General features: G+C 47.8%; 1 protein-coding gene across 1 annotated transcript in view; it reads left to right on the top strand.

Moving 5' to 3' along the window:
- Positions 1 to 23736, top strand: part of Snd1 (staphylococcal nuclease and tudor domain containing 1) — a 446430-nt gene that overhangs the window by 408301 nt on the left and 14393 nt on the right. Inside the window, exon 17 of the mRNA XM_013020007.1 lies at positions 21775 to 21963. Coding sequence (XP_012875461.1) covers positions 21775 to 21963 — 189 coding nt within the window. The remainder of the gene's footprint in view (positions 1 to 21774; positions 21964 to 23736) is intronic.

Here is a 23736-nt window from a genome sequence, read left to right as displayed (position 1 = left end):
GCTGCATGCCGGGCTGTTTGCTGAACACAACTCGTCCGTCAAGGGAAATCAGACGAAATCCATCTCCCTCTCCAAAGCCTGGCCTGATGGGCTGTGCCTGGAATGCCAGTTCTGAATCCCACCCCTCCTTTAGTGCCCTGAAGATGATTTCCTCTGGGATTTCAGTGTTCTATCGGTGGATTCCCCTAGGGCAGAAGGTTTATATCAACCAAATTATATGAAGTGACCAATACCCAGTTCCTATCCATTAGCCACTTCCAGTGTATTGCTAATGTCTACTAAATGGCCAGAGTAGGTCTAGAACACTGGCATTAACACATAATCATCTTAAACGGATTGGTATAAAGTGAAGCTTAAAGAAAATGAACTTTATACAATTTTTTTCTAAATGTATATTGAGTAGGATGTAGGTAGCTTAAGTAAGTATATAGATAATTTAGCAGGAAAGGGCCTATTTAAAGTGGCATTAGAGAGGTAGTTGTGGCATTTTTAAGGCATTCAGAATTGACAGGGACATGTTTTTGGCAAAGTTTCTGTGTTTATAAACCATTTGGGGCTACAAGAAGCTCTATTACCCATGTCTTGGCAGCAAGCCAGCAAGCTGCCTCTCTTCTCTCCCTAAAGCCTGCTTTATCCCATACAAGCCTGTACCTGAACCTTCAAGGAGCCCCTCACCAGCCCTCCAGCCTCTCCAGCCCTCCCATTTCCCAGGGCAGTGGCTCTTAAGTGAAGGGCTTGGCCTTGTCTCCATCTCTTTTAAAGATGGCACAGGTAATTCTTTCTCTTTACCTGCCTCCAGAAAGGGGTCTAAGCAGCTCCCAGGGTTCAGAAAAAAGTACAGCAGGCCCTTAGGGAGGGATTATTTTTCCCCACTACTTGGAAGACTGGAACACAAAATGGTTCAAAGGACAGAACAGTCTGGGCAGTGAGCAAAAGACATCAGCCAAGGAGCAAGAGGTGTAACATTGCAGCCGGGAGACGTGAGGGTTTTTGGGGGGTGGGGTAGAGCTTGCAACCTGCCAGCAAAGGATAGCGATCCTGGATGAATGGCAGGCCAGGGACAAGCCATAGTTCCAGAATGCTCCTTTTTCTGCCTGCCCTCAAAGGGCCTTTTATAAACCAAAGAAGCGCTGCCCTGGGGATGCGCTTGCTGGAATCAGCTCCCTGCTTGGGCCTCCTCTCCACGCTGCCCCACTTCCGCAAGCTGAGCTCTCCCCCACCCAGGCCTGTGGAGTGCAGCAGTCAAAGCTTTATTGCCCACACGCTGGAGCTGCTCTGCAATAAAAGAAAATAAAACAAGGTAATGGGAATGGCTAGTGCAGGGGGCAGCCCCCCAGAGAACCAGACCTACTGCTGCCTGTCTTCTCTATAACACCCATTACTGTTCGGGCTGCTGTCAGGAAGCAGTCCTCAGTCCCCTGGGCCTCCTTTCCAGGACTGAGTAAGTGGTCCATGTGGTGGTCAGCTCGAACAGCCACAGTAGCAGGTGCAGAGGCAAGCTTGCGTGGGGCGTAGACCCATGCCTCTCCCAGTACTTGGCCTAGGGACCGGAAGGCGAGGAACAGAGAGGCACCTTTACCCCCTGAGGCAAACCAGAGTCGGGAAGAAAGGAGTACTTACTGCCCATAGTGTGGCAGAGGAACAGAAGTCAGCATCTTTAAAGACAACTTGAGCTGTACTTTGTGTGCAAGTGTTGGCAGTGCAGAACTTGGTAGAAGAGCTGGAATCTGGAAATGCCCACAGGGTAGTGAAGAGGAGCCCCGGTACCTGGCTGGCCGTCCTACAGGTCCTCACCTCAGACACTTACTGTCCAGTGCTGCAGATATTTATGCCTTGCATAGAGGATGGCATCAGCAGTGGTTCAAAGTCTCCAATAATTTTCATTTTGTCATGCAGCATGTCTGGCTCTTTGACCAAAGAGCTTTTAAATCCCTCCTCCCTGCCTTTCTCTTCTCTCTTCCTCTCCCTCCCTGGTTCCTCCATTTCCAGGCTTGATCCAGACTTGTTGATGAGCTTCAGCTTTACACACAACACACACGCGCACACACACACACACACACGCGCGCGCACACACACACACACTGCACTAAATCTTGCCTGCCTGCCTCGTGACCCACCATCATTTTCCAAGCTCACCTACGCCCATGAATGCTTAATTTAAAACTTCTGCTGTCTCTCAGCAGTTTGTAATTCTGCAGCCGATCTCAACAGTGGAAGCAAAATGGGCTGATCAATGTACTCAGGAAGGTGAGCAGAAAACTATACCCAGTGTATGTGTGATGCGGGTGAGGCTTTCTTTACCATTAAGTATAATAAGATGAATATCTGCAGTGTCCAGGTGTTCTAATAGGATGGATATCTGTATGATCTATCAGCCTGCAGGGTGGTTATGAGTTGTAAATTTCCTCATCTCCACAGCAATAAATTCTCTGGGCTTTTCAATAATGAACTCAGATTTTCTCAGGTGGAAAAGCCAGAAGGGTTTCATTTTTGGACCGAGGGTAAAAGAGGCAGGTGCAGTGAAGGCTTGGAGAGACAGCATTACACACAGTTATACCCATCATGCACTATTTCCTTATCCACCGGCTGTTCCCCTCACCTAGGCAGCACTATGGGTCACAATTTCTCTTGCTCTTGTCATCTCAGCACAGCTGATTCACACACACACACACACACACACACACACACACACACACACACATCTAAAGGAACCCCTGTAGCTTCAGAGGTTTACATTTCTGATGTTAAGCCCCTCTGTGGTGTCTGCTTGCTAGTTTTAGCAGAGGAACCTATTGACCTCATGGCTAGGGGATTTCCTGGGGACCACCTTCAAATGCAGACCCAAAAAGAAGAGGTTACAGCTGGTGGCTCTCAGGGTGTCACGGAGGTGATGATGAGTTCCCAGAGTTGGATTCCAGCTGAGCAATGAAGAGAATAGATGCAGTGAGTCCTAGAGTGCTCAGCTTGGGATCATGGGAGAAAGGCTCAGGCAAATTAAGGGAGCTGACAAATCAGCCTTTCTTGATTTGTCCTTTAGCAGAGCAGCCAGGCCAGCGGGAAGACAGATGCCTTCCCAGGGGTCACGTCCTGGTGTCTCTCACCTTGTCTTCATCCTCCACACTCTGGCCAGAGCCTCTACCTCAGCTTCTCCAAGAAATATAAGACATCTGGGAGTATGATTGTCCCAAATGGCAGTGAGTTGTCCTGTCCACATAATAGTAATATGAGGCTCTAGAATGTGGCAGGGTGAAATTCTAGTTTTGTTCTCTGCACTTACCAAAACACCTTGGGAAAATTCTTTTTCAAAAATTAATTTTGGAGCCAAGTGCCAGTGGCTCATGCCTATAATCTTAGCTACTAAGGAGACTGAGATCTCAGGATCACGGTTCAAAGCCAGCCCAGGCAGGAAAGTCCATGACACTCTTATCTCCAAGTAACTACCAGAACAGCAGAAGTGGTGCTATGGCTCCAGTGGTAGAGCACTTGCCTTGAGCTAAAGAGCTCAGGGACAGCACCCAGGCCTCAGAGTTCAAGCCCCACAACCCCCTTCCCCCCCACACACAGAATAATAATAATTTTGGTCTTAACTGGTACATAAAAACAAAAATCACACATAATAATAGGGTAGTATATTTCAGTGCATGCATATAGTGTGTGGTGTTTAAATCACAGTAAACATTTCTATCTGCAACTTTTTATGATGAATGTTTTCAGAATGTATTTTCAACTCTTTGAAAATATGCAGTATATTATTGTCATCTGTAGTTTTCCTGCTGTGCAATGTAGCACATCATAACTTCTCACTCCTAACCGTAACACAGTACCCATGCCTTTCCCTTTGGCAAGTTGTTTGCCATCTTTAAGCCTTCAGTGGCTTATGAATAAAATGAGATTTTAGCCAACCACTTCATGGAATGTTGTAAGTTGGGTAAGATCACATGCATGTTTGTGGACCTCGTTCCATGCACAGCACACAGGTATAACTGGAGAAATGTTGATTCCATTCTCTCTTCTGTAATAAGGAACTGCTGCACATTCCTTTAGAGGTAGAACTGACAACTGCAGAGTGTTCGTACCTAGAGCATTTATGATCTACCCCCTGCTGAGCCCAGCTGTTAGAACCTAAATTCAGGCTTATCACTAGGAGGTTACAGCTCTAGTGCGTCAAGTTATTGAGCCCAGCGACTGTATCTCTGAGATTATCTTCCTTTTATGTTTGTCATTTAAATCAAACATTTTCAGAAGCAGTGACAAATCAATAGGTGCTGGCAATTGGCATCTGTATGTCCTTTTCATTAATTCATTTCGCCCATATTGGCCTGTGTGTCAGGCCTCACATAGAAGTTGAGGACCACAATGTCAAGTAAGCTTTGTTTTCTGCCATCAAAGAGTCCATAAGCCAAGAGCTCTGCAGCCACTAGAAGAGTGGTCCAAACTTTGAGGTGTCCAGATTATCTTGGAACAACTGAGGATTCAGAAAAGATTACTGAAGGAAATGGTACTTAGACTAAGTCAGGAAGAATGTGATAGGTATGCTTGCCCTGATCTAAACAATATCGATATAGATATAGATATATATTTCTGATTCTGGGTTAGAATGTGCCATTGTCAAATCAACCTGCATTTTCATTCTTTCCCATTCCTTTCTCCTAAAGGTCATGATTGTAACATAATTTTTGCACATTATGTTCAGATTGCTTTTCAGTCTCTGGTTCATCCTCCCAGAACTTTATCAAAAGAAGTTTAGACAGCTGGTACCAGTGTCTCATGCCTGTAATCCTAGCTACTCAGAAGGCTGAGAGCTGAGGACCATGGTTCAAAGCTAGCCCAGGCAGGAAAGTCCATGAGATTCTTTTTTTTGGGGAGGGGGGAGGCGGGGGTCTGGTCGTGGGGCCTGAACTCTGGGCCTGGGCTCTGTCCCTCAGCTCTTCAGCTTAAGGCTAGCACTCTACCACTTGAGCCACAGCGCCACTTCCAGCTTTTTTCTTTTTGCTTATCTGGTGCTGAAGAATTAAACCCAGGGCCTCATGTATGCAAGGCAAGCGCTCTACCACTGAGCCACCTTCCCAGCCCCTCCATGAGATTCTTATCTCTAATAAACTACAAAAAAGCCAAGTGGAACGGTGGCTCAAGTGATAGAGGGCTAGCTTTGAGCAAAAGAAGCTTAGGGACAGCGCCCAGGCCCTGAGTTCAAGCTCCTGGATCAGAAAGAAAAAAGAAAAGAAAGGGGGGGGGGAGAAAAAGACAGTAGGCTCTGCTGTTCCCCCATCACCTCATTTCTCAAGGCCAGCCCTCTGAGGCTTTCATTTAGGGCTGTTGCTCCTTCTGTACCCTGTTCATGCCATCATCTCCTCTCTTCCTCTCTCTAATATCTGTTTACACCTCACTGACCTCAGCATCATTCTCTATACTAAAATTGTCCTCCCATTCCTTCTCCTACCCTATACCTATGTGCTCCTTATGAAACATTTCCCTGTGTTAGAACAGGTTTTCTTTTCTCCCCACTGGTGAACCCTGCCTGTCCATTCAGGCCTGGCTTCTTCCTAAAGAGTCTCCTCACTATTTCTCCTTTGCACCCTTCTAGTACTTTACTGTCTACTCCACTCAGTTGTCATGCGTTTTACATGGCATTTTGTCACTCATTGATACGATGTGACTTCACCGTGTCTTCTCAGCTAAATTTCAGGCTCTTTGAAGTTTTCTTCCTTTCAGATCAACTGCAGTGCCTAATTCATTGCTTTTCTACTTAGTAGATACCAAGTGACTAATTCTTGGTTGGTTGGTTTCTATGAATTCTAGGCTTCTTTATGCATCTTTAATGATTTTTATGTATTTCCCATTCCCTCAGCATTTGTCTCCCATTTTAAGGGCTCCTAATCACTGGTGAATGTTCTCATCTCTTATCATCAGCTCAGCTGGGTATCCCTAGAGCTTCTCCAGCTCTGCTGTATCTTTCTGAGCCACAGTGATTTGCCTTGCAGTGTGCCTGTATTCTATTATAACTTTCACCTGCCTTTTTTGCTGCCTGCCTGGCCTTGGAAGCTGTCTTTGTTAGAAAAGCTCTAGATAGCAACCAGGAATATAACCACGTGGAAGGTATTGGCCAGAAGCAGATGATCCCTGCCAAGCACAGCCTCCCCCAGGATTCCAGGATCCTCCTCCCTCAAGCCCCTTGAAGCATTGCCTAGAATTCTGTGGCACATGCACCATTTCTGGGGGCTGGGGTGAGTTCAACAGACATAGGAAAACAACCTCATTGGAAAATTGTTAACATGTAAAAGGTAATAGATTAGTAAAAACAAGTTGATACAGGATAAACATGAGCACTGAGAAAGAGCTGTTGGTTGGTCAGAGTGAATCAACTTCCTGGAAGACAGAAGTGATGTGGGGTGCCCCTTGAAAACTAATGCATATCTTCTCATCTGCATTCATGGGGAGCACCTTCCAGAAAGGAGTGCCGTGGGGTTCATTATCAATAAATGAACAGAACTCTGAGTGGACTCTGCCTTTTCCTTGGCTGCTGTTTGTCCAGCACTCACAGCCCTGGCGCAGGTTGTGGCTTCTTGGGCAGGCAGAGATGTAGGAGCTGGATTGGGCCGCTCCCATAACAGTCAGATCCACTAGCCACAGCAGAGAATACTTGAAGGTGAACAGAAGAATGAAGAAGAAATGGAGCTGATGAAATGGACTCACAGTGTTGTCCAATATGCTTCCTTCTTTAAAAGACAGGAGATGTTGAGAATCTCATTGGTTTTTTCCTTTCTGTCCCCGCTGCTGCATCCCAGTTACTGCTAGGATCTAGGAGAGAACTGGCTTTCCCTTCTCCCTTGCTGTCCTTTCCCCTCCCATCCTGTGTTTTCCTGCCCCCTGGCTCCAGGCAGCAGCTTAGGAGCAGCAGACAATAAGAACACCCCCAGACAGCGTTGAAAGAGATCAAATTGTTTAAATGGTATTTACATAGAGTGGCAAGGTGGTAGCTGGAGTCTCAGTGCTTTGTTTTGAGGGCACTGTGGCAGGAAGGCTATGGCAAGACAAGCTGTGTTGACAGCAAAGGCTATATCCAAGTGTCCTCTTTCAGAAGAGGCAGCTCAGCTGATGCCAAGATCAGGTCACTTTTCCTCCTCCAGGTCAAAAGGGCTTAGATGCTAATTGTTACTTCTGGCCCATCTTAGCCTCTGTAGACACTGAGTGTCTTCATTTCCTCTCCATTTTAGAGAATGCCCACCTTGGAAGAGCCTATAAGGAGCAGAGCAGGTGTCTGTGGGATTCTGCTTACCTTAACGGAACTGGGAAGTAGAACAGGGCAAATGAAGTTAAGGGCTCATTTAGGGGAGACACAGCCAGTCACTCCCTGCATGAGAACAAGCAAAAGCAATATGGGCGGATTGGAGGCCCTGTGAGCCAACTACTGGCTCCTAGAACCTTGTTAAACTGTGTTGTATTTGTTGTATTTGGGATATCTGATTGAAATTAGAGGTAGGAGGTCTCTGTGAAGAAGATAGGCAGAGTGCCATCAACAGCCAAACCACTAACCCATCCTACATATCCCTATCTATCCTCTGATCTGGTGGCAGTGGCTTTGAGAACTTTCAGAAACTAGACAGAAGGTCTAAGAGTGTGAAGAACCACTGTCAGAGGCAGTGGGCAAAGTGAAGAGGAAAGCAATGTGGTTCTAGTATGGATAAGTGGATAAGACCAAGCAGCCTCAGCCATTGCCTCCTGCCCTTCCCTGGGCAAGGACCACTGCAGAACAGGAGGGCAAGAGGGAGGGAAAGCCACTCCAGTCCTATACTAGGCATTTTTTTTGTGGGGGGGGGCGGGGAAAAGATTCTGGCCTATTAGAGCTCCACTGGAGAGGGTAGGTGATGCCATATTTTAATTGTTGTTAGCAATAAAATGTCAGCAGCAAGGAAGCCCCACCCTGTCCTCACAGAGTAGAGCAAGGGCCCAGTCATTAACCAGGCTGATCTGGCCTCTGGCAGGCTGTATTTATCCTTATTTTCTGTGTACGTGCTCAAACATATAATGGGTGGTTTTTACCCATGGGCTTTTCTTTGCATTACAGAGAGGCCAGCAAGATCACGGGCCCTTCAGGTCATAGAAAGCATGAATCCAGTTGTCCTGTGTGCAGAAGGGTAGACGAAAAACAGCCTCTAGCTCTGGCACTGCGAGGGCTCAAAGACCAGTTTCCCAGGCTGAGCATAGCATCTCAAAGGATGCTTCCTTTTCCCTGCTCTAAGAGTTTTGCAATGGTTTGGAAATGTGCATCAGACATGAGCACAGTCCCCCAAAATGCTCAGATCTCTCTCCTGGGCCAAAAAGCAGCTTGTTAGTAGGGTCAGAAGAGAGGCTGAGACTTCTTGTTCCTCTGTGTCCTGGCCAGAGCTGTAGGTTAACAGGGTTGCCGCTAGCCTGCAACAGTGCTATTGTGCAGATCAGAAGAGGGTCCCCCTCCCTGGGTAGTCATACACAGCATACCCTCTGCACGGCCTGCTGAGGCAGGAAGGCCTGCTGCTTGCTGCCCAGACATACAAGGGAAAGGGTGAGTGCAGGGCCTGGGGGCTTGCTCAGAGGAACCACAGAGGTGCAGCTCCTTAGCTGGCCTGATGGTCATGGAGACAGGCAATTATTGCCTGATCCCTGTCTGGGTTGTAGAATTTTTACCTTTGCATATTTTTCTGACCTACAAGAGGAATTGGTATCTTTGCTTTTTTTTCACAGAGGTCAGGTGATAGTTGTGTTTGTTTGTTTGTTTAAACAGTTGCTCCATGGCCCCTCCTCTCCTGCATAGGATACTCTAGCCCTGAGCTGACAGCTTTTGAACAGTCCTCAGGGCCACAGCCCAGTTTTGAGAACTCTGAAGTGACTGAGTCCAGAGTTAGCTTCCACTCTAAGCCCCAACAACACTGCTTTCCCTAAAGATTTTTGCAGTTCTCCAAAAAAACTTGAAACTTTCTGTAACCTACTCGTGACTTGTAGCTCCAGGGTCTTTCAGCCCTTAGACTCAAACGTTCCCGAAGTGACAGTGACCAGGCTTGTACTAATTGTCTAACTCTTTGTTTGGAGAATTTAGCACTGAACAGTGCTTTAGGATCTAGGGGTTGAAGCCTGATGGTACTTTGGACCTTATCTCAGCCTGTGCTCCAGTCCTACCGGCTTCTGTCCTGTCCTCACACATAGTTCTTTCTCAACTCCTTCTAGCTCTTCACCCCTTCCTCGCTGAGTGATCTGCAGTCAGGAGGCACTGGATGTGTAGGAAACCAGAGGGAGGCATACACAGCTGCTGCCTGCCCTCATGCCTGGATAAATAGAGGAATCCATCCTCGCTCCAGTTATATTCAGTCCAGGCAAAGCCAAGTGTGAAAGAGCCCCTTCTGCTCATGATGTCTGGGTACCTCTGAGTCATCAGCCCTGGCTGCCCTGACCGAGGCCAGCTCTGCCCCTCTGGGCTTCTGTGGGCATGCCTGCTGCAGCAGGGCAGCTGTGGACCAGCCCTCCACCACAGATGCCGTTAAGGAACAGGCCTTTCTCTCATTAGTTTGGTGCCACTGTGAGCCCAACAGCAGGAATTTCCCTTCTCCCATTTTGTTGCTGGTGATGTTGGGAAACTAGGACCTTTTACTTGGTATCTGCCTACTCAGTGCCATTAACAATGTCCATAACACTGATTATGAGATTAAGAAAGCCATAGAGGTAAAACCTATGTAAATGCTGTCATGTTTCAAGTATAACCACATCTGTTCAGGGTATTTGTGAGTAGGGAGTTTGCAGCTGAAGTAGTGGGAACATTCTAAACCAAATGAGCAGCATGTGCTGAGACCTGGAACAACAAATGATGTGTGGAGCAGGCTCCTAGGTGTTTGACATGACAAGATCAGAATAATGAGGACCAGGGTAGTAGAAGTTGAGACCAGCAAGTTTGCAGTTAGGAGGAGCTTATACCCTGCTGTGCTGAGAAATTGGCCTAAATGGAAGGAATTTTCACAGTTCTAATCTCTGTCTCTCAAGTAGGTAGGATAATAGGTATGAGCCACTGGTACCTGGTTCAGATATATATGCACTTATTAAGCTTTTATTGAGCTAGACTCTCCGTTGCTCACTTGCCACCAAAGTCCTTTGAGATAGGAGTTCCTCATTATTACTCCCATTTAACAAATAGGACAATCTAAACCCAGAGAACTCAAATAAGATCCTCAAGTCCATGGTATAGTACAAGACAATCTGAAGCAGGTGGCCAATCATTGTGTTGCACTGCTGGTCATAAACCACACTCCAAGGAAGCATGGAGGGGCTGATAGGGGCAAGGCTGGAGCAAGGCCACCACTGAGGGGGTATTACCCACAGGTGGGACATGAACTTAGGGAGGGGAAGAATAAGGACACAAAAAGGGGAGACGAATCCAAGAAGTGGAATCAATGTGGGCCTAGAGGTAGGTTATGGATGTGTAAGGAATCTATGCTGCTACCTGGAGTCAGAGAAGCAGGGGAAAAGTAGGCTTCGTGGTGAAGATCCAGGATTGGACTCCTACAGTTGAAATTCTTGTGGTGGAGTTGAATTCTGAAGGGAGAAGTGGAATGGAGGTAGCAGTTAGGTGTATGGTGGCAGGAGAATGTGCAGGGTCTGTCCAAAAGCTTAAAGTGGATCTAGGAATACCCATGTTCAAGGATGGGTCATCTTGGTGGAGAATTCATAGCTTAGATAAGAAAGAACAAGGAGAAAAAGCCAAGTTTGAGGATCACAGAGATCTAAAAAAAGAAAGTTTTGGGAAAATAGAGGGTGTTTTGTCAGATCATTTGAAAGGTCAAAAATGATGAAGTCTGTGAAGAAATTATTAGAATGGCAATTAAGAGGTTCTGATGACCTTTAAAGTAACTGTGACAGTGGAATGCTGACCGTGGGAACCAGCTACACTGGATAGGGGACTGAAAGGAGGGTGGGCAAGTGCTGAATGTGTGTGGGTGAAGAGAGAAAGGTGAACTCTAAAGAATGGGAGGCCAAAGCAATGTTTTCCTAAGGTGAGTGAAGTGTTTCTACGTGAGAAGAGTGGCACTGGTGAGAAGGGCACTCAGACAGGGACTGGCAGATTACTGACAGGAATAGGTTCTGTTTCTATGTTCTACTGACAGAAGAGGTTATGAGCTAGAGCATAGTTAGTTTTTCCCAAATAGATGGAATGAAAGAAGTAACCATGGATGTCAACCTAGTGCTCGTGTGTGTGTGTGTGTGTGTGTGTGTGTGTGTGTGTGTTTATGCGTGCATGCTTGCCTGTCTACCTGTCTTGTCTGTGTCTGTATGTGTTTGTGTGCATGTACACACACACATGCACATGCATGCACTGATATTGGGTCTTGAACTCAAGGCCTGGCCACTGTCCCTTAGCCTTTTCACTCAAGGATGGCATTCTACCTCTTGAGCCACTGCTTACTTCCATCTTTTTTCTTGTTAATTGGAGATAAGAGTCTCACAGATTTGTCTGTGTTAGCTGGTTTCAACCCATGATCCTTAGATAACAGCCTTCTGAGCAGCTAAGACTACATGTGTGAGCCACAGGTGCTCATTAATCCAGTGCTTTTTAATAGAAAAATGTGGCCTCCCACAATGACCTAGGCAAAGGACCCTGAGAGTTGGGGTCAGAAAAACAAAATGCACAGGAAAAGGGTCTGTACTAGTCTAGAGAAGAAGTCTTGGAGTCATGATACAACTACTTGCAAATGAGAACTGCCATTTGAACTTGACCTGATTAGACATTTGTTTACTTTCAGACCAGGTGGGAGATTTGAAAATGTCAGGCAGTTAGTTCCTCTATAGATCACAAACATTAGTTTGGCTCCATCCTTTTAGAGAAAGTATAAGCCTGAAGCCAGAGAGGTGTTTGGGCTGTGCTTCCGAGAACACTACTGAGACTGACCTCCTGGTTCAGAGCCAAGGCCTGGGGTAGAGAACACAGTCTCTGATGGAGACTGTGATAGAGAACTCTGATAGCGAACACAGCACCTGATGGAAAGCAGTCTTTGAAAAGAGCCCATGTTTTCACTGCTGCCAGGGTGCATGTGGAAGAGCGGGAGCCAGTCAGGTATGCCCTGCTTTTGGAAAGATCCCAGAGCTTGCCTCTGGCTCAAAAATCCCTAGGGAAAAGACTCCAATAGTGGTACCCTGCCAAGGCAGAATGAGCACCCCTTGATTCCTCCACATTTCCTGTAGGAACCCCAGGAAATAGAGAGTTAACTCCCCCTCTGGCCTCCAGGCTGGGGTTTTCCTGAGAAGATGAACAGTCTGTCTTCCTTATTGTCTGCACCAAAGGAACAGATTGCGTCAGTTTGTAAACTGTGTTACCGCTTGCAAAGGCCTGGAGTCAGCAGGTTTGCATTTCCCGGCAGACTCCACCGATGCTGATCGCCCTGGCTGCTGCCTCTGTGCCTCAGGCAAGACCAGAAGCCACCCCTCGCCCTTCACCCCACCATCCTACCCCCATCCTGGAGGGAAGGAGAATGCACTCAAGGAGAGTGAAAGAGAAGCCCTTCTAGCCCAGCCTCCTTGCTCACTGCCCAGGCTTTCCCTCCATTTCCAGGAGCTCCTTGGCCCCTCTCACTAGTGTGCCAACCTGGGCTGGACTTCCAGGCATCCCTAGGACTTTGGCATGGGCCAGGGCTCAGATGTCAGAAAAGAGGTTTTCTGGAAAAGCAATCCACTCTGTGCTTTGGATGTGAAAGAGTCATCTGGTTTAGAGTGGAAGGGAGGAGGATCCAGAACAGAGGAGCTGGTGGGGAGGAAGCCACACTGTGCCAGCAGCACCTGGAATATCTGTCCAGGCTGCTGCCCACCGCTAGCCTGCCCACCTCCCACTGGGCTGATGGCAATGAGACCCAGGAGGCATTTTGCACTCACTGCCTCCTGGCTCCCCAAGCTTGCATTATTGATGGCATTGTGTTAATGTGCATCAGCTCTGAAAGAAGCTGGCGCATGTGTTGGGGGGGGGGTGGTCAGGAGTGGAGGGCACACGTTGCCTGTGTTAAACTGCTACTGCTAACTATTATTAAAGTGAAGTGTCTCTTCAAGTTCACGGCTCTAGCTGTGACCACATATTACAGCCTCCACACAGCCTCCGTGGCAGTGGACAACCCAGCTCTGTGGCACAGCACTGTCTGTGTGGCAAGAAAACACTTCAGTTATATTCTGGTTTCTCTGGGTTGCTACTCACATTTGCAGTGAAGCTGTGGACCAGATGAGTGGGTTGTGGTATCTTTGTCCATTTGGTGTTGCTATAAGACAGTACATGACACTGGCTAGTTTATCTTTTATAAATAGGATTAATTGGGCTCACAGTTTCAGAGGCCAACAGCACAGTACTGGCACCAGCATTTGGCTTCTTCTGCAGGCCTCGTGGTGAGGAGTATTACATGACATAGCAGGGGGCTGGGTGAGAAAGACTTACCTGGCAAGGGAAGAACCAAGAGAACCTGGTGTCCTGTGGGATGCCCATGAATGCCTTCCAAGGTGATGTCCCTTCTACTAGGCACGCTGTTTTGTTAGATCTGTTTTGCTTTGTGATAGCCTGGCGGTCCTCAAACTCATGATCTTCTGCCTCAGTCTCCTCAAGGTAATGGCATTTGCCATCACCCAGCTAAGTCTCGTTACCGCTCAGTACCATCAGACTCAGAGTACTGCTAAGTTTGTAGTTCAGTTTTCCAACCCTTGAACCTAGGTGTAGACAAACCATGCCCAAGCCACACAAGTTAGGAAGAGGCTGGAGGGTCCCACACTGGTATTTGGGTTCTCTCTCTCAATTTCCCCCTCCCCTTCTACCAGCTGTCCTCTAGGACATAATGTTGGTAGATAGGGCTTCCCTACTTGCTTTTTTTCCCATTAAACTTTTCTTGTATACCTCCAGTCACATCTCTCATGTGTACTGTTATCACTCCAGCTTCATATCCCAGCCTCAGAAAATCCAGAGCAGAGAGAACCTCAACATGGTTCTGCTCTTACTCATAGATGAACAAACAGAGGCGAGGGGCTGGGAAGGTGGCTAGTGGTAGAGCGCTTGCCTTGCATGCATGAGGCCCTGGGTTCAATTTCTCAGCACCACAGAAGAGAAAAGAAAAAAAGCCAGAAGTGGCCCTGTGGCTCAAGTGGTAGAGCACTAGCCTTGAGCTGAAGAGCTGAGGGACAGCGCCCAGGCCCAGAGTTCAGGCCCCACGACCAGATCCAAAAAAAAGAAACTGAGGCTAGAGCAGGTGTGACACACACATCCTGAAGGAGACAGAGCTCTAGCACACTGGAGCCCAAGGCTTCTCTTAGTACCTATCCAGGCCTCTTGCTGTGCTCCTCACTGGGGTGTGTCTGTGTCTGTGTGTATGCTCGAACTGAGCCGTACACACTTGGCTTTTTTACTGGAGGCTGGTACTCTACCACATCCAGCTTTTTGCTGATTAATTAGGGATGAGTCTCACAGACTTCTGCCCAGGCATGAGCCACCAGCACCCAGATTTTTTTTTATTTTTACTTATTGAGGAGAAGGGCAGTGTTGATAAACAAGAATATGGCCCAGTAGCATGGGGAAAGATAAAGACTTTTACCTCTGACCATTGGGTGCCCCATGATACATCCCAGAGCTGGCTTTGAGTACTCCTGCTCTGCCCTGTGGAGGAATTTGTACTCAGCACCCCCCATAGTGCAGGAATTCTTCCTTTCCAAATGCCTCAGGGGAAAGGTAGGGGCACCTTCATAAAAGGAAACACCCCATGGCTGTGTTCCAGGCTCCTGCAGACTCCCTGCCTCTGGGGCTGAGGCTGGCTGGAGGAGACACACATTGCCTATGCTGCCTTAGGCTTTGTACATAGGCAATGCAGAACCCTTGTGGGGAAAGAGTATCAGTTCTCCATCTTCTTGGCTAACAGCAGGAAAGGCTGACCTGTGAGTATTGGGTCCCCTATCCAGAGTCATTATGTGGGACATGGATTCCCCTATAGTCTTCTTTTATTCTACATGTTTTAAATTCACTCACCCTTGGTGCCTGTGGCTGCCTTGTTTGATCTAGCCTTCAGCAGGGACAAGCCTCTACTGCATGCTCTCTCTTTCCCACTGTACCTCCATGGCATCGGGGACCTGATAAAGCTTCAGGACACAGTGTGGGTTTGCATCTTTGCTCCTTAGGACCACTAGGCATCTAATTTAGCTCCTGCACCAGCAGAGTTAGGATCAACACAGCTAGATGAACCCAAGGCAGGCAGTTTCTTCTGTGATGTGATGCCCATGCTCCTGGATAATCTCCCCATCCCTAACACACACACACTCACTCCTTCCCTCTTTCTCTCTCAATCTCTCTCTTCCTCTTCCCCTCTCCCCCCTTTCAGGAAAGCTAATTGGCTTGAGAGGACCAGGAGGATTAGAGAGAGAGAGAGCGCATGCCAGCATTTATACAACTATCAGCAGCCCTTGCCTGGCTTTCCCTTCTCTTCATTCCTCCACACCTTTGGCAAGCCCCAAGTGGCTCCCCAGCCCACACTGCAACCCAGGCAGGAGTGAACCTCCCCACTCAGAGCAGGGAATGACTCAGCCCCACTGCCTGTCTGCCTGAAGTAGTTCCTGTGGTAAGGAGCTGGACAGAATCCAGATGAGGGGGAGAGGGGAGAGTGTGGGGGTGGAAACAGGGACTATGTGTATATTTCTGGAAGCTAGGGCATAAAAGCCACAAAGAGAGGGGCTCTAGGAAATGACACAAACTCCTGGCCATCACCATCTTCCTGATTTGTTCCCATCCATGGCTCTAGGGGAAAACCCAGCCCTGTTCCTCCATGTATCTCTCTCATACCCAGCCTCATCCTAGAAGGGTGAGCCCATAGCCCTGCTGGGTGGGCCCGAGGTATATGTGCGTTGCCTGGGCACCAGGAGCTCTTCCTTGGTAATTAGGAGACATGCAAATTAACAGCCTGTGCCGTTTGTATTAATTTGGTAAATAAGCCAGAACAATTTCATTAGTGGCACATTAATGTGCTTGGGAACAGGAGGCCTTGTCCCATTCCACAGCAGGGCCTGCTAGCCATCCCAGCCTACAGACTGGCCAGGTCCAGCCTGTCTAGCAGCCTGCCCACTGAACATGACTGGCTGGTGATCCCTAAGGAAAGACCCCATACTAAGCAGAAAGGCATCTTCCTGTTCAGGTGAGTGAAAAGACGTTCACATGCCTGAGCTCTTCCCGTCAACCCTACTTGCCTTACCTTGACCCCCAGTATTTTATGTGAGGACCCCTACATGTAAGAAACCCAAAGCTTTCCAGTGAGGGGGAGGAGATTGAAAAGACTCATTAAGTAGGAATTGTTCCACAATTACATAAGATCCAGTGCACAGATTTGCCATCAGGACAGCTCCTGGATACAACTATCTTGGAGATGTAGAGCCAGCCAGTGAGCTGTTGGCATTGGTTGATGGGAAGATGTTGCTCCAGTTAATAGACAAACCCTTTCCCCATTTGATGATTAAGAGAACAGTCCAGGAAAGATGTGTGACTTGCCCCAAGGTTCACAGGTGAAGCTAAGCGTTGGATTTTCCAGTCCATCTAGACTCCAGAATCCATCACCATATCCCCCCTCACCTCCCAGCATGTATACCCAGCCCTGGAGAGATTCTGAATATAATGCTAGCTTCATTCTCTATAGAACTGACAGAGTAGTGGTAATTGAAGACACTTGAAGTTGAAATAAGTGTTCCTAGGAGGTAAGGAATAACCTTGATTGTGGTCATGGTCACAATGATGAAGCATTTACATGCTAAACACTCTTCTAGTGCCTAACATATTTATATTAGTTCGTTCTGTTACTCATTAAAACACAACAGGATAGGTGGATTTGAACTTAGTTCATTCCGTTGTAGTCTGTACTCTTAATCTCTATGCTAGAGTCTTCTTCCTAAAGGCCAAAGGAAGGGCAAACTCACAGGTGTTCAGATGGCTGCTCCCCGCAGGCCAGGGTCAGGGTTGCAAAAATCTAGAGTGGCTTGGCAAGCACATTCCCATCTTAGGTTGAACAAAGCAACACTGCCTTCTTGTTGCAGCTCTCTTGAGTATAAATAAACATCCTTTCTGTGGTCTATTTACTGCTGTGCTTTTTGTGCTTCTGGCAGTTTTGTAGTTTAAAATGATCCCAAGCAAATAGTGCTGCAAGAAGACTAGAATGTGCCTTAAGGAGAAAATGTGTGTGTTAGATAAACTTTCATTCAAGCCTGACCTGAGGTATCATGCTATTGGCTGAGAGTTCGGTGTAAATGAATCAGTGATTGATTTCTGCTCAGGGAGAGTGATGGTGAATCCTGGATGAACATAGATCATAGGACTGGTCCAGACCACATGTCCAACAGCCACACAGCCCACCCCCAGTTTGCAAATAGCCAGAAGTAGAGGGCCAGAGGTACTCACAGACCAAGCAAGTGAGGAAGCCCCATAGTGTCTTCAGTCTTGAGGGTCACAGCCAACTTTCCAGCATGTTGGCTGCCCACTTTCATTGTTACTTGTTATACCACTTCCTCAGGGTGGCACCATCTGACCCTACTCAGAATCTCTCAGGAAGTGCTCACCTCCCCCAGAGCCCTGTACCTCTGAAGCTTCAACATGTGCTCTAGACAGGAGACTATCTAGAGACTGAAGAAAAGAGCCACCAGCTGTCCCTTGGCTAACACTATTTACATCCCTGCATTCACTACCTCCAAGGCCATGTCCACCACATGCATATACTACAAATGCCCACGTGCACACAAACTTTGCTCCCCAGCTTTCTGGAAGCCCACAGTTATCCAAGGGCCAAACCCTTTGGTGTCACCTACCACTGTGGGATGGCCTTCACAGAAACTGTGGATCCAGTTATCTTCTGAAATGCTCTAAGATGCCGAAGAGACAGGTAACTATTACAGAGCATTGAAGTTTACACAACACTCCATGGGATAGAGGCCTAGTTAATGCTCACACTAGCCAGTTGGACAAGAATGAATTTATATTTTATGTGTCAGGAAAACACCTCTCCTAACTCCTCTGTCTGGTTTGAGGCATCTGGTAGGAATAACTCTATATATAGATCTTGCATATTATGTATAACTAAAATTTATTTACAATCTCAAGGTCAGTTCTTGTGCTTTTGCAATTTGTGGGTATGTACAGAATAGCAAATATAGGGACTGGGAAGGTGGCTCAGTAGTAGAGTGCTTGCCTTGCATGCATGAGGCCCTGGGTTCGATTCCTCAGTACCACATAAGCAAAAAGAAAAAAGCCAGAAGTGGCGCTGTGGCTCAAGTGGTAGAGCGCTAGCCTTGAGCTGAAGAGCAAAAGAATAGCAAATATATACATATATGTGTGTGTATATATATATATATATATATGTAAACATACATATGTATACGTATACATATATTTGAGTCATCACCTGGAGCAGTACTATACACCTATAATCTCAGGTATTTAAGAAGTAGAGACTCAGAAAAAATCACAATTCAAGTCTCTACTGAGGGAAATGCTAGTGAGACCCTATCCCAGCCACTGGTCAGCAAAAGTAGGAGAATCATGGTCCAAGGCAAGCCTTGGACAAAAACATGAGACCCTATTGTAAAATAAAGCATAGAAAGGGGTAAGGGACTGGAGAAATAGAAAGGGGAAAGGGACTGGAGAAATGGCTTAAATAGTAGATGCTTACATAACACGTGCAAGGCGGCCCTGAATTCAAACCCCAGTATTACCAGGAAAACAAATAAAGCATTGGGTTACCTAGTAAACACATTCTCATGTTACATTGAATAAGACAATATTGCCCCTGGTTGTTGCTCTCAGGAGTATGACTAAATGTCCTTTTTGAGGTCTATTTAGTGCCATGCTTTCTGTACTTTTCGTTGGCAATTTTGTAGTTCAAAATGATCCCAAGCAAATAATGCTACAAGAAGACAGCGACTTGCCTTAAGGAGAAAATCTGTGTGCTAGGTAAACTTCATTCAAACCTGACCTAAGGTAGCTTGCTATTGGCAGAGATTTCAGTGTAAATGAATCAACAAATATACATTGTATTTAATGTGGGTGTATTTAAACAGAAACACATCTACAACAAGGTTATATATTAGTCAGTTGACAAAAATGGTGACCAGAGGCTCATAGGAACTCAAGCCTTGTACTTTCCCTGGTAGCAACGATTCAATATTTTCTAGTTCAGTGTTCATGGCCACATTATAAAACTATTATGGATAACAAGGATGGATTCTAGCTGTGTATCTATTGTGTCTTTATTTTCTATGTGTGTATAAGCTGGGCTTAAATGATCTTGCCTCTGCCTCCCAAGTAGCCACCTGGCTCATTTTTTTACTATTATTATTATTATTACTACTACTACTACTTGGAAATATCGGAGAAAATTAAGTATTAGAGTTAAACCAAGAAATAGAGCTTGTATAGACATGAATCCAAATGATGTTACAGCTAGGCCACTGGTTCCTGGCAGTCAGTATAAAAGAGGAATGTGGTGGCAAATACACACACTTGGGAGCTCCTTGCTTAACCCTCTGCCATAGAAGAGTCAGTGAGTTCCAGCACTTACCCAGCCAAGGTGTGTCCAGAAGGAGAGTGAACCTAGTGCAGAACCTGGCAAGAGAGGCTGGGAACCAAGCGAGTATAGGAACCAGCAGGAACACCAGCCCAGCCACCTTCCCCTGAGAGCCTGTGTTTGATTGAGAAATTACGACGGTGGTGGCAGCTGTAATGAAAGGGGAAGCAGAGCCCCGTGGGCGACAGCTTTATCTCCCTCAACAACCAGAGATGGATCCAGTGGCAGCACACAGTGCCCAAGGCCAGAGATTTCTTTCCTCAGCTGCTGGCTGGGCCCAGGGACTTGTCAAGCTTAAGATAGCATGCCGATTGCAGGTGGAAAGAGGCTGGGTATATATGGAGTTTCAAGAGGAGCCTACTGCTTGCTTCCTGGCAAGTTGGCCTCAAGTGTGGTAGTTAAAGGCAAGCACCTGGATTCCAACCTTAGATCGTGGTGTCAGTTTAGGATCTGACTATAGCCACATCTCTGAGCGTCTTACATCAATTCTAGCCACCTGCTGCCAAGGACCACTCTGGCCCACTGCGAACTGCCCAAGGGCCTGGAAGGAAGCTATATGGCTATGCAGGGCAGCCAGCCTTGATCTGAGGAAAAGCATACTTGGCTGCTAAAACCGGAAGATGAAAGATCAGGGAATAGCAAAGTGGTGCATTGTGGGCCTGGGCCCTGTGTTGGCTGGGAATTGAACCAGCCCCATTTGCTTTTCACCGGGCTTGTGTCCCCTGAGCCTCCAAACACAAGACAAGAAGCCTGTCTGTTGCTGCTGCCATCGCCTTCAAATTTCTCTGAGATCACATGTTGGGTAAAACTTGGCAAATTAAGACAAAAAGGAGGAGGTCTTCTGAGAGTGACGTATCAGTTCTTGTCCTACCTCCACAGTCTTTCCCTCCTGCCCAGTCCTCTCCCTGCAGGAGGCTCTGTCTTACAGCACAGCCTGAACTCTTTGCAAGATGGGTGTGAGGCTTTGAACATAGTACAACCTGCCCAAATGTGTATGTCCTTCAGTAAGTTAATTGCTAGGCTAAGAGAAGACAAAGCAGAGCCTGTCTGCTGGAGGCCAAGATAGAGGAACTGTGGGCATTCTAGCAGAGGCTCTGCTCTGACTTGTTCTACTTGTGTCCGCCCTGCCTTAGTTTTTCCCTACAAAATCAACCAATTAGACTGGGTCTGATCCTGCATTTCCCCTTCTGTACCACTCCCCAATTTCAGGCTTGTTGAACTTATATTTCTACTTAAAAAAATAGCAGTGGGCCTCAAGTGGGAAGACAGTGTTGAAGAATGGGAGGAGGTCAGGTCCTGTCTCCCTGGCCGCCTCTTTTTGCTCCCCACTCTCTTCTCTTTGTACCTCTGGAGAGTCGTGTCACCCTGCCTCTCCCGCTCTCCCACCCTCATCCCTCCTAGCCTTCTTCCACCAGCTCTAGCTCAGGCTTTGAGAATTCCCAGGTATTTAGACATTCATTTTATTGCTTAATCGAGCTTGAAGCTGTTTAAATTAATACAAGTTTTTACATTTAGCAGCAAAGGCTTTTATAGTCCCTTTAGCAGGGGAAGAATGAGGTCAGGAGAGAATCAAGGAAGGAATTTGTCCTGGGCCATTGCCTTTCTGAGGCAGGGGCACATTAGCCACCACCAAGGACAGAATCCTGAGGCCATCCTGAAGGAAGAGCAGAGCAGTCGGGGTCTGAGTTTATTGTAGTGACCACATTCTTCCAACTGCCCCTTCTCAGGAGTCACCTATGGGTGACGACTCCTATGAGCTAACACTGTTCCTGCCTTACCTGTCTCTTCTCTCAAAGGCACTTTAATGACCTTCATTAAACAGTAATCCTTTCAGCTCTTCCACAGAGAATGCAGCCTCCTTTTCCCTAGAGATTGCCTTGTTCCCTGAGGCCTTCCTGTCTTCCTTGCACACACTGGGAATGGGTGCTGAAGAAGGGTAGGTGCACCAAGCTCCCTCTGCTTATGGAGGATCACTCTGACCTGCAGCTGAGTGTACACACGGCTGGTGGAGTTCTCCCTCACCCACACCAAGAAGAGGGAAATACAACCCAGTACTCTCCAAAAGGAAAGGAAGGGGAAGAATGAGGTGATGAATGTGGTTCCAGCTGTTTCTGCCACGTTAGCAAAAATGTCAAGGCAATTGATTGGCCTCCCCTGCACACTCAGGACTGTCCTCACCAGCTGACACCCCCCATGTCTCTGTCCCCAGGTGGAGGTAGAAGTAGAGAGCATGGATAAGGCCGGCAACTTCATCGGCTGGCTGCACATGGATGGCGCTAACCTGTCTGTCTTGCTGGTGGAGCAGGCGCTCTCCAAGGTCCATTTCACCGCTGAACGCAGTGCCTACTACAAATCCCTGCTGTCTGCTGAAGAGGCCGCCAAGCAGAAGAAAGAGAAGGTAACAAGTGTGGTGCTGGTTCCCCAGCACATGCCCACTCTCCCCCTCCCTCCATAAATGTCTGCCTCTAAGAACCAAGCCCACGTGGCTCCGTTGCCCCCACACTGAGTAGCTGAGGATGGTGTTGCCACACAGTCAAGGGAGAGCGGCCAACTCAGGCGACCTTCGCCATGGCCTGTGATGGGCCTGGACCTGCAGCAGGAGTGGGACACTCTATGAAAAGTGACCTTGGAGCAGGAAGAGAAAGGACTGAGGTCTCCCAGGGAGGAGGAGTCTAGAGCTGCCTCCTTCCCTAGCCCTGGCCCAGCTCCCTCAGTGCCCAGTGCCCCCTCTGAATTTCCTTTACATCGCCCTGCTGGGAAGCGCTTCCAGGAGATGCATAAAGCTGTTAAGACAGCAGAGTTACAGCCCATCAGCCTCTGCAGACACTGCATGGAAGAGGCAAGGGGTGGGGGGGCACAAAGCAGCTTTGGGAAACAAATTGACAATTAAAGAACTTGGTGGTTTAGGGTGGGAACGGGGCCCTGCAACCCCCAGAGTAGGCTGTCTCCATTGACTTACAGCTCAGCCCCAATAATGGGGATAAATCAGCTGGCCACCAATTTGTCAAGGCTTCTCGGAGCTTGAGGAGGATTTCATGGGACAGCCAGGCGGAGCCATAAATTTATTCCAGGAATAAACGTTTCCTTCCCATGGGGCAGCCATCTGGCTCAAAACTCATCTCCCACAGCCAAGATCCAGACACCTGCCAGCAGGAGAGGGGGGCTTTGTGCTTCTAAAAGGCACCGTGTTCTTCCCCAATCCACTCACTCATGCCTTCTAGCTTCCTCTTGGGACTAGCCAGGGACGGCCCTCCTGTCTCTATCCCCTGGGAAGGAGAGCAGGCAAGCCACCTTTTGGTAGCGGGAAAATGCAGGTGATGGACTGCAGGAGGAGGAGAAAACAAGGACAGGAAAAAGGGACTGTCCGGGTCCTGAAGGAGCCAGCCCCATGGCTTCAGAAGAGCTCCCTCCCACTCCCTGTGCTCTAGTTCCTGCTCCCATTGGCTCTTGTCTTCCCAGCACAATGGGAGAAGCATCAGGAAAGGAGTCCCATTCTTCCTCTTGGATGTCCTTCTTGTGACAGCTGGACTTAAGATTGCCACTCCTGTGTCCTCTGGCTGCTGTTGGGAGCCAAAACAGGACCAGGGCCTCAGGGTACAGAGCTGGACCTGGGGGGGTAGGGGGGAATGGAGTGGGGGAGAGGAAGGGTCATGGCTGGCTTGGCAGCCCCTGAGGCCAAGGCCTTGAGTGAAAGACCTGGCTCTGAACCTATTTTCTGGCTACTCAACACATGACATCTTATCTGAGCCTAGAAACCACTTCCTCACGTGAGTCCTTTGAAAGGATCCTTCATGTCCATCCCAGGGGACCACCCAGAGGCAGGCAGGCACACGAGAAAGCTTATTATAAGGTTTATTAGAGGAGCCGTATTTCCCAGGAGAGGGAGCACATGGCACCTGTCCTATTCAGGTAGCAGAAGGATCTGGGGGTAGGAAGTGAGGTAGGTGCATACTCTGGTGAGTCTGGGCTGAGAGAGGGAGAGAGGAGCTCTGGGCTGGGAGGAGCCCAGGTAGGGGTGGAGCTGAGGACTAAAGGTGGGCATTGTGCTAACATCCTTTCCTAGTAGGGGCCCAAGAAGGCTGCAGGGAAGACCAGGGAGTGGAACCTGGCCTGAGATGGAGGGCTAGATTTCTTGCCAGGTTGAACCTTGGGATTCTTAGATATTATATAG

Source organism: Dipodomys ordii, unplaced genomic scaffold, assembly GCF_000151885.1.
Source record: "Dipodomys ordii isolate 6190 unplaced genomic scaffold, Dord_2.0 Scaffold48, whole genome shotgun sequence".
Taxonomy (NCBI): Eukaryota; Metazoa; Chordata; class Mammalia; order Rodentia; family Heteromyidae; genus Dipodomys; species Dipodomys ordii.
The sequence above is the reverse complement of the archived record's forward strand: the minus strand, read 5'-3'. Positions and strand labels throughout refer to the sequence as shown.